This window comes from Pterocles gutturalis, unplaced genomic scaffold (assembly GCF_000699245.1).
Source record: "Pterocles gutturalis isolate BGI_N339 unplaced genomic scaffold, ASM69924v1 scaffold6673, whole genome shotgun sequence".
NCBI lineage: Eukaryota > Metazoa > Chordata > Aves > Pterocliformes > Pteroclidae > Pterocles > Pterocles gutturalis.
Genome location: NW_010125523.1, coordinates 77,924 through 88,821, shown reverse-complemented (window position 1 = coordinate 88,821; position 10,898 = coordinate 77,924). Strand labels below are relative to the sequence as shown.

Below are 10,898 nucleotides of genomic sequence, written 5' to 3'. Positions count from 1 at the left end.
TACCACCCTCAGTGAAAAATTTCTTCCTAATGTCTAGTCTAAATCTACCCTCTTTCAGCTTATAACCATTACCCCTTGTCCTCTCACTATACTCCCTGATAACGAGTGCCTCCCCATCTCTCCTGTAGCCCCCTTCAGGTACTGGAAGGCTGTGCTGTTAAGTCTCCTCGGAGCCTTCTCTTCTCCAGGCTGAAGAACCCCAACTCTTTCAGCCTGTCCTCATAGTGGAGGTGCTCCAGCCCTCTGATTAATTTTGTGGCTCTCCTCTGGATTCTCTTCAATAGGTCCAGGTGGTTTTTATGTTGGGGGCCCCACATCTGAACACAGTACTCCAGGTGGGGTCTCACAAGAACAGAGTAGAGGGGGAGAATCACCCCCCTCGACCTTCTGGTTATGCTTCTTTTGATGCAGTCCAGGATATGGCTTTCTGGGCTGCAAGCGCACACTGCTGGCTCATGTTCAGCTTTTTGTCAACCAGTACCCCCAAGTCTTTCTCCTCAGGGCTGCTCTCTATCCATTCTCCACGCAGTCTGTATTTGTGCTTCGGATTGCCTCAGCCGACATGCAGGACCTTGCACTTGGTCTTGTATAGTTTAATGAGGTTTGCATTCTTCCTCCAGAATGAAGAAATACATTTTTCATAAACAATTTTAAAAAATTCTTTTAGGTATTTCTGGTACTTCCATTGCAAAAAATATCACTTTGGACCATGCAACTGCAATAATACTTTCATGCAGATTGGACAATAAACATTCTCATTTGAAAAGTCTTCAAGTGACTTGGAAGAAAGGAAATGAAACAATCAGACACAATACAACTGAAAACAGCTGGAACATCCAGTAAGTAGTGTTCTTTACAGTTTGACTTGCAGGTTCTAATGCGTTATTATATGCATATGCACTCCCACTGCTAGTCATATCTTTTCTAAGAGTCAAATTGAGTGATTAATAAATGCCTGTAATTGACATACTAAAGCTGTAAGAAAGGAGAAAGGTTACAGTGAGCCTGGAGGAAGAGGTTCTGTTCTTCCTCTAGTGCTGGTAAAACAAAGTTTCTTTGAGGCAGGAATATAGACACTGACCTTTGAGGTCCAGTAATTCTGTTCAGTAAGTGAAATAGTAATCTCAGACTGAGATTGCTAAAATACCTCAATGTGTTTTTCCACTCTCTCATTTTCCACATTTTCTTTTCCACTCAGTGGTGCTTTGCAGAAGTCTGGTAAGCATCAATGGCCATTTTTTTTCCTTCATAATTAGCAAAAGAGAAGAAATTAGCTTTACAGATTTTTTAAAAGTTTTCTTAGCTCTTTTGAACATCTACAGCTACTTAAGGAGTGTTGTAGAAAACTTTCTTCAATCAATGCTATTTACTGTTGAGCTTTAAAAATCTGTAAATGGACTATTTTTAAGCAGGTGTCTCCAGTTGATTTCTGTATTGCTTATGTTCTTAATATCAATAGTATTTATCTAAATTTTCAATGGTAGAAAATGTGATGAGAATGTACTGTCACTTTTCTGCTACTCCATTTACAAAAGCACAGCCATGTAAATCTTGTTCAAAGTGCCTGTGAAAGGTATAGTTTGCTAGCAGAGAAGATGCTGAATTTCATTAAATGGCAGCTCTTTAAAACTGTTCTGTGTTGAAGCTATGGTAGCCATTAACTGTCTGGCTTTAGAAAGAAGAAACTATTTAAATAATTTCTGAAGTCCTACATAGCATAAACTATGAAGTTCACATGGTGAACCCACATCTAATTTGGTAACCTGTAGCTCATAGTGCTTAAAGATGTTTGGCCTTCTGTGAGCAACAAGGGTGAAAATGATACTTGTTCTCAGTGCTTGTGCTCTTCAGAAATGTCATGCTGCTTCTACATTGCACTAAACCTGAATCCTAGTGTATCGATGATGTGTGTTCTCTGCTCTGCTACTGATCTCTGGTTTCTTCAGAATGTTCATTAGCAGTTGCTGATAGTTGTAGGACAAAAGAAAATATGAGCAAAAAAGCAAATTGGTGACATTTCTTTTTTTAAGATTGATGGTTTCAGATAACAGTAAGCTGGGAAGTTACAGTTGTACTCTGAAAGGTGAAGAAGAATTCAGTGCTATATTTCATTTACAAGGTAATTGTATTTGCTTTTCATTTAATTATTTAATTAAATTTTTTACTTTTGCTTCTCTTGACTATTGAAATCCTGTATTAACATGATTAGTATGGAAATTGCAGCTTAATTCGATAAGCAGTGACTAATATGGTCAAGCTAAGTGAGAACTGCTACCCAAGGCATTTCTGTACTTAAAACCCATCACTCTTCAAATAACTACCCTAACCTCAGCTGAATTAACCAGTGGGGCTTTATAATTCTCAGTGCTGCAAGCTGGTCTTGTTCAGTGGGATATCTGGTCATATGACTTGAGGAAGCTCTCATATGTTTGAATCTTGAATAGTGATATTGATATCTCTTTCATACCTTCAGCCAGGGGAGACAAGCTTGCAATACTGAAGAAAGACAATTGTAGTTCATTCAGACCTCTTGGGTAAGGTTTAGTTGAATGGCTACCCAAGGCTGTGTAGGTTAAGAATAGTCAAAGCAGACTTTATTCTTTTGAAAGTATACAATAACTCTAGGTAAGGGCAGGAATGACTCAATAGGGAAGTAATCTTTTTCAGAACAGTGCATAGGACTGGTTGATTTATTACAAAAAGATGGGAGAATTGCTTCACAGTGGTTGAATGCTGTTACTTCTGATGCAATAAAAAGTACTGGCTTGACACTTTTCAAGATTAATGCAAGAGTGAAGGAAATGGGAAAGAAAGTCCTTGAATCTTCCAGTCAATAATGCTGAGAGAACAAATCTCAAACTGAAAGATGAGTAATGTGTTTGTATAGACTCAGTGCCCAAAGTCATCACTGCTGTAACTAACTGCAATAGCTTTTCCACTAGGCAGTTAGGCATTATTGGATGTGTTGCCTCTCCTCTCCTTCCCCTCCATCCTGGCTTGGCATAACTCTGCAGATTTTGAGGAGTTATTACCTAGGTTTGCAGAAGAAATAAGAGGTGCTTATAGGAAGTTCAAATCATTACACATGGAGACAATTCATGGGTATTCTAAAATGATGTGAAGTGTTGTAATAGCTATTTTAAAGGGTACAATAGATTAATTTGTGTTTGCGCTTTGAGGGAGTAGATTTCCTTAAGCAGCTGTCCAGGTATGTGCACTGTGAAACAACCCTGCTTTTTAAACCAGTGTGGAAATCTGACTGGCATAAATGTGGGTGTGATCACCTGTTTTGTAATCTCTTCAATAGTTTGTTTTTTCTATGCAGTGGCAGTGTTTTGTCACCAAATTCTGGGTGATCTACTTGAAAAAATACCTGGGACAAAGCATATTATTTACTTGAATGCAGTCAAAGATTAACCACTCTGTTACAGAGCCAGATCCCAGGACTCAGATGGTTATTCATGTCCTTAATCATGGCTAGTGTGGTCACATGTGTTGCTGGTATGCCTGTATCTGTGCTTTACCACTGATCAGCATGGCTAAATCTTTTTGACTACCACATAAACCTGTTGTGTTGTGTTTGAGAGGTTTTTGTTTTCATATTTTCCTTTTTTTTGCTTACCTGCTTTTTTTCTTCTATAAAATTGTGCAAAGAAGGTGGCAGTGGTTATTAGTAAAGTTGTCCCTTTTACTGACAGCTGTGAAGATATTCTGCCACTACTCTTTGAAAGGATAGTTTTTAATGATTAAAACAAATGCACATAGAGTGAGAAGACTTCACTAGTAATGAGGCTGGACTGATGTATGGTGCAGCAAATTCTGAGTTTGTAAGCAGTGTTCCCATTATCAAATAGATTTCGTATGTATTTCTGGAATGGAAATCTTATAGTTTGAATACTCATGAGAAGTGGACTTCTTGGGGCAATTAATTTGTGCTCAGCCAGTCAAAAGGAGAGGGAACAAGAATAATTCTAGTTCATATATATGAAAAAAGTATGTTTGTTTCTAGTGTACTGGAACTGAAGCATGTATTTCACAGCTGTAGAGGAAGGAAAAGAGAAAAAGGCAAAGGCAGAAATCAGTCAGATTATCACTTTGTTTTCAGTATTAATTGGCAGCTTTTAAGGTCATATAGCAACAGAGAAGAGGATTTGTGTAGTCTTCTGTACAAACTCAGTATAGGGAATATAATTCTGAAATTATTTTCCGTGTAGATAATGTAATGAATGATAGAATCATCTGGGTTTTTAAGGGAAAAGGAATTGAAAGGACTAATATAAATACATATTTAAAGAGATTTTACCTTTTTGTAATACTGTAATTAAAACCTGTAGCTCTCACTTGATGAACTTTTTCCTACTTGTTTTTAGTACCAAAAATTGAAGGAAGAGAAAAACCCATAGTCACTTACGAAGGAGATACAGCTATAATGATTTGTAAAAGTCTTGGCTACACTCCCATTGCTTGGACCTGGTATATGACCAATGGAAGTAAACAGGTAAGGTTTCCATCTGTTGGCCAAACAAAACAATGTGGCAAAACACAAAGTATGGACACTTAGTAAAGCGTAATGAGTTTTCACTGTGGGCTTTACAATTTGCATTTCCACTAAAGTTAATGTAAATCTCTGTACATGGAAAAAAATCAGTGATATTTAGAAGTATTCATTATTACAGGGATGTAGTTTCTGTTCTGATTTGTATGATATTTCTTTTCTGAAAAGTCCCTGCCATACTCTTATAGCCCAGATTAGAGTTAAACAAATCAAGTGAGCCCTGAGATACTTGTTTTTACTATATTAATGATGGTTATATTGCTCAAATCTTACCACTTGATACCAAAAAAAAAAAATCTTACCATAGCAGGACACTTTTAAAGACATGGAAGGTATTGAAGCTTTTAAGGAGAACAGGAGCTTGTCCTTTTTCTTCCTCCTTCCAGTACAAGTAATTCTGCATTTCCCAGTCTTGGACCTCTCTGGGGCACTTTGACGTGAAAGTGAAAGAGGTCAACCTGTGGTGGAGACTGCTGTGCCACTTGATTCTGAAGGAGCTGAAATATCTCTTCAGTTCTTTCCTTAAAGTCTGTGAGGAAAAATGTGACTCAGCAGTTTCCCTCTTTCATATACCTACCTTTCAGGATCCCCCTTAGCCTTGGAAGCTGAGCCACTTTGTTCTAGCACTTTTCTGGGGGAAGCACTGTCGACTGAGAGGAGGTAAATAGATCTATCTCCTCTATACTGCTGGAGAGTAGCATTGACTTGTGAGAGTATCAACATATTTCCCAGTGAAACAGCATTCCCAGCTCAGCTGTCTTGAAAGTGTATGCTTTGTGCTGTGGTGAAACCTGGACACTAGATGATGATACCTGAAGCTACCTTCGTTGGGGAGAGTCAACAGAGTCAAGGGTGCCTTTCATCTGAGCTTAGTCAGACAACTTGCACTTTTAGTGAGCATATTTGCCTCCATTGAGTGTAAAGGGAACTGGAGGGGAGAGGGGGGCAGCTAAGATAAATCCTTCCCTTGGAGGTGGACTAAACATGCTTCACAAATGCCACTTCTTAACTCACTTTACTGCACTCTGTATAGAACTAGCTGTTAATATAAATTTATAATTTGATTAAACACTTTCTTATTTCATTAATAAGACTTGTAATGTATTTTTTGTTTTCAGATTGCCATTAATGACACTCTGCTACCAGACAAGTATGTAATTACGAGAATATCTGCCAATGTAACCCATCTGAAGATACTGAAGCTCACCAAGGAAGATGATGGTGTATATTGCTGTGAAGCTGCTTTTGAACTAGGGAAAAGTCAAGGAAAGACTAAGCTTAAAGTTCTGTCCCTCATGGCACCTCTCAGACCCTTTCTAGCAGTTGTGGCTGAAGTTGTTATTTTAGTAACTATCATTTTCATTTATGAGATGTACTCAAAAAAGAAAGAGAAATATGCAGGTAGGTCTCGTTTTAGTGTTCTCTATCTTTCCATTCAAAGTGCAGCTGAAGGTAAAAGGTATGACCCATGGCACTTTACATATGAAATTCAGTGTGTTTTCACATCTGTATTTTTTCCTGATAAGATACTTTATTCTAGCACATTGCATTATTTTAGATTTTTTAAATCTCTTCCATGAGTCTAGAATTAGGGTACAAAGTGCTTTCAATAAGCAATACTTTCTGATAAAGGGTTTGATATAGTCTTTATTTTTTTCTGTACAAAACAAAGGAATTTAGAGGCTATACTACTTCGGGGAGTAGTAATAGAAGCAACTATTAGTAGCCTTGATAGGAGAAGCTTCTGTCAAGAAGTTGAGTAAGAAGAAAAAATGTGTTAAAACAGAATGCACTAATGTTGGTTGCAGAACCTAAGGCACACATAGGTGAGCCAAACTAGATGTACAAGATGAAACAAGTAACATGGACACATCTTTAGACAGATGTTCTGTATATATGGATTATACATATATAGTATTATACATAAATGAATACATGTATTTTTCTGTATTTTATAAATATATAACACGTTAAAGTCAGATTAATAAAATTTGATTGAAGTAACTTTTTTGACAAATTTTCAGGTAATTCCTTTGAATAGAAGAACCAGATAATTTGAATTACAAATTTAAGAAAACTAATAAAATGAAAAAAATATTTTCTTTTGCTTATAAGTGGAATAAATAATATAATTAAACAGAACTTTTTTTAGTGTTTGTTAAACTGAGACCTTATATAATCCTTTTTCTCTTATGAAGAAGGTGAAAAGGAATTTGACCAAATTGAGCAACTGTAAGTAAAGAATTTTTATACTATCTTTAAATACTTGCTCTTTTGCATATTACTGTGTTTGTATAATATTATAGCTTGGTGAGGGTTAATGATGAATGTGAAAGTTAGTTTCTTTCCTTAAGACTTCCTAATTCCAGAGTGTGCAGAGTGTTGTTTTTCACTTGGCACTTAATTTTGGTGTTTGGAAGATATTTATTCTTTGAGAGCGCCATGTGTCCTCATTATAAACTCGTTCTAAAAGGCTATACCAGTGAGGAAAATAACTTCCAAGTGGAAATTTTACAGAGGAGGCTTTGAAATTTTTTCTTGTATGTATTTTTGTCTGTATTAACTTACATTTCTCTCACTTGCGTGTGGTCAAAGCCCTAACTGTCCTAAGTCAGTCTGTGGTTGCCAGGATGTTGAGAGCTTGTGGTGCTGGCTGTTGTGGTGGTAACTCCAGCTTCCTTAGTGGGGGCCTTTCACTGGCCACTGTGCTGATGGCTTGGGCTCCCTGGGTGTAGGAATGGCTGCACTGCTGGAGCCAAAGGACCAGGTGTAGGCACTTCTGTTGCTGCTCTGCTGCTTGAGGGTTACTGCTCTTGTGCTAGCATCCCCCTTGTTAAGATGATGCATTTCTAAAGGCTTGCTTGTTGAACTAAACTACTCTCCATCTGCTCATCCTTTGGAGCCCAGTCACTTCATTTGGCCTGTTAACTTCTCTTCTGTTTTAAGGTGCAGCCTAGTGGTTCAGTTCCTCTGCTCTTTAGATGTGTCCAGTCTACTCCAGTTTTGTTTCCCTCTCAGTCCTTTTTCTCCACTTATGTTTATCTCCCTTTTTTCCTTCTGAGTAGCACTGTCTTTCCCTCTTTGAATTTCTTGCTGTAGTGACCTTTGTTTCCCTGTGCTGTATTCACTTTCCCATTCCTTTTTCCAGTGCTAGCTGAAAATACATTTTAGTGCTTTTCTCCTTATGTAAACAGCTTTAGAGCTATAATTTAATTATACTATAAAGTGGGGATATGTCTTGAATGTAGTATGCTGTTACACTGCTGAGTGTTTGAGGGTATGTGTTGGGCTGAAAATTGAATAATTGCCCTTGTTGCACAGTCCTGCTTTTTTACAAACATGCTGTTACTGTATTACAATAGGTTTGTAACACAGTGCATAAAATAATGTTTTCATGCATGATGAGATGTGATAGGTGGGTTGGACCAGCTGCTTGGTCTTTACTTTGGAGTTCTATCTTAAATGCATGTGAGGAATTAAATAATGTACTACTTGCCTAATTTTAATAACTGAAAGCTATTTCAACTACTGTATGTTCAGAAGATAGATGTGTGTACCAGAGAGAATGGCTCCAAAGGAACTTTTCTGGTCTGTTATGTCAAGAGATGACTAATATGCAGCTGAACTTTGTTGATGAAGCTGTAATTAAAATGTCACATCAAACAATATATTAGGTGGGAGGCTAGTGATTCATAACTAATTCTCGTACAAAAAAATCTAAAGTCTTGATTGTGACCAACACAATATAGCTAGTTGTAGGTACTCCAGAAGGAACAATTATTTGTTTCAGTCCATGTTCTGATGATTGAGTTTTATATTGCTTGTATATTATTTTAGCATTCACTTTATATACAAATTCTATACACTGAATGAAATAATAGTATAACAATAATTTCTGGGAATACTATCACCGTTATAACTTCTGCTCAGAACTTTCTGGGATTCTTGAAGGGTTGAGTTGAGCCTTTAGTACTTGACTGAAAGACTTCAAGAGTCAGTATTTTAGTTGCTTAAATTTTGTTTAGCCTTTTTTCCTTACAACTTCACATACTAAAAGAGAAAATCAAATATGCTTTAGATGTACTCCGGTTGGATTGTGGGACTGGATGACTGTGCTCAGCCTATACTTAACAGCCAGGTTTTGAAATTTAATCTCTTTCTTATAGTAAATCAGAAGAAAGCAATGGTCTGGAAAGCTGTGGTGCTAGGCACAGAAGAACTTAATCTGCTTCCTAAAAGGTAAGTAAGAGATGAAACAGACCAGGGTTTACTTTGTCTTGAGCAACCTAATACAAGGACAGAGAAATACAGTGCACCATCCCAATGTGTTTTTTGTGATGTGGGGATGACATAGTAGTAGAACCATTGTTTAGTAGTTGTTCGTGTTGTAATATCAGCAAGAAAGTGAGTCAATCAATGCTGTCATCATCATTGTGGTTCAATAGTTCTGTTCATGCGTGCAGTCCTTAAAAATAGGACTCAGGCTAACCTGCTTAACTGCTTGGTTCCTGATCATGAAGCACAATGCCAGGGTAGGTACAGAGATTAATAAGAATAGCTGATGTATCCAAAATCTTGCTTTTTCAGCTGTATTTTGGGTATCAAGTGAGTTTATGTAAGAAGGATGGCAGTGTAACATCAACTGGGGAACATGACAGTACCAGAGATATGAAACAAGGAATTGTAGGAGTCTAGGAAAGAAAACAGCTCAATGGGTGGTGATGAACGGGTTTAGTGGTAGAAGCAAGCAGAGGATATGTAGCCCTGTGGAAGCTATATAATGAACTTCCCTGGTTTTTGGTCCTCTTTAGAGTCTAATTACAGGCTTCCTCTACTTATGCCAGCTATGCTTGCCAGAGGATGGTCTGTCTGAGGACCAACACTGCACACTCTAGCTGTTTCCCCTTGTCATTCCCCCTCTGCATCTGGCACCCCAGTGTCTCATCTCAATAGATGAGGTGTGAGTGACTTCATATGCATGTCCTACGTAGTGTTTTTCCTCATCATAAGCCATCTACCTGAAGGAAGATTGTTTCCATACCCTTTGTTTTAAAGAACAGAAAAGTGTCAGGTAAAGAATAACAGATGAGAAAACAATCAAGAACAAATACTTTCTGAGAATACATAGTCTTACTGTCTCCTGCACATTGTCATTGTTGATTGCTGTGACTTAGGTTCCAAAGTCATATATGAACGCTGGCTCTAAGGTCCCATTCTTGTAAAGTCCTTTTGCCACATGACACATGGTGAATCACTAAGTATGCAGATTTGCAAATTGGACCATTCAAAAAGATTGTAAAACAAAGTGGATGAAGTTTTTATTTTCAAACAAATGTGGAAAAATTAGTAGCAAAATAATAGAGTTCATGTTATAAGGAAATGTGTTTATTCTTTTTTAGTTCAGGAGATTTAAGCCAACAGAAGTGGAAATTGTCACAAAGCTACAGAAGATGTGTGCGGCTATGCATTTTAAACATCCACTATGCTTCTAAGTAAACTCCTCTACACTTAGGAGAAATAAGATGCTTTAAAAATATCAGTGAAATCCTTTATACAGATGATAGTCTATTCTGATATATGGCATTTAAACCTTTGTCTGTAACATGGTTATTTTACTACTAAAAGGCAGTTTTTACGTGATCAGACTTATATTGTTTTATGACTGATCTGTTTGATTTTGTCCTAAATTGGAACTAGCCTTGCATTCACTGAATGAACAGGTAATATAGAATGGGCCTATTATTTACATGTTATAAAGCTGTACTTGTAAACTCAAAAAAATTTCCACCAAAGAAAATGCCTTTTACTAGCAAATGAAGCAAATGTGACACAGCCATTTTTACCAAAGAAATGGTCAAAGGGAAATCTTTATCGTGATTTAAATGAACCATTAACAGTTTTGTAGTTTGCTATGAACAGTAAAATGTCTTCATTTTAACTTTTCCTAGCCTCATTTAAATGGGAAATATGGGTACATTCTGAATACTTAAGCAATACGCATTCAGCAATTAAAATGTGCAGCTAATAGAAAAAGTTGGTTGCCTTAGTTGCCTTTGCTTTGTTAATCCAAAAGAAAAATAGAGAAAACTTCAATTTTAAGAAAGTGAAAAGTAAGTTTTCAGAAGGATTTCTTCTCTCAACAAAAATGTAAGTAAAAAAATAGGCAGTGTTTGCAAACTCCATAGGGAAGCAACAGGCAAAGACATCTAAATAAAATTTCCTCAAACTAGTAACTTTTCTTTGAACATCAAGGAAAACAGAAAAATGAAGGGAACTAAATCTATTTTACTTTTTTCTTTTTTACTGTTCTTATAGTTTTGCAAGTATCAGAAAGCCTAGCATT

General features: G+C 36.9%; 1 protein-coding gene across 1 annotated transcript; it reads left to right on the top strand.

Moving 5' to 3' along the window:
- Positions 1-512: 512 nt before the first annotated feature.
- EMB (embigin) lies at positions 513-8,779 on the top strand (the record flags this gene model as incomplete). Its single annotated transcript, XM_010078595.1, has 7 exons — positions 513-546; positions 653-839; positions 2,031-2,119; positions 4,371-4,498; positions 5,674-5,956; positions 6,754-6,787; positions 8,722-8,779. Coding segments are annotated over 7 exons (813 nt in total), but the record flags the coding sequence as incomplete, so codon positions are not given.
- Between the last annotated feature and the right edge of the window lie 2,119 nt (positions 8,780-10,898).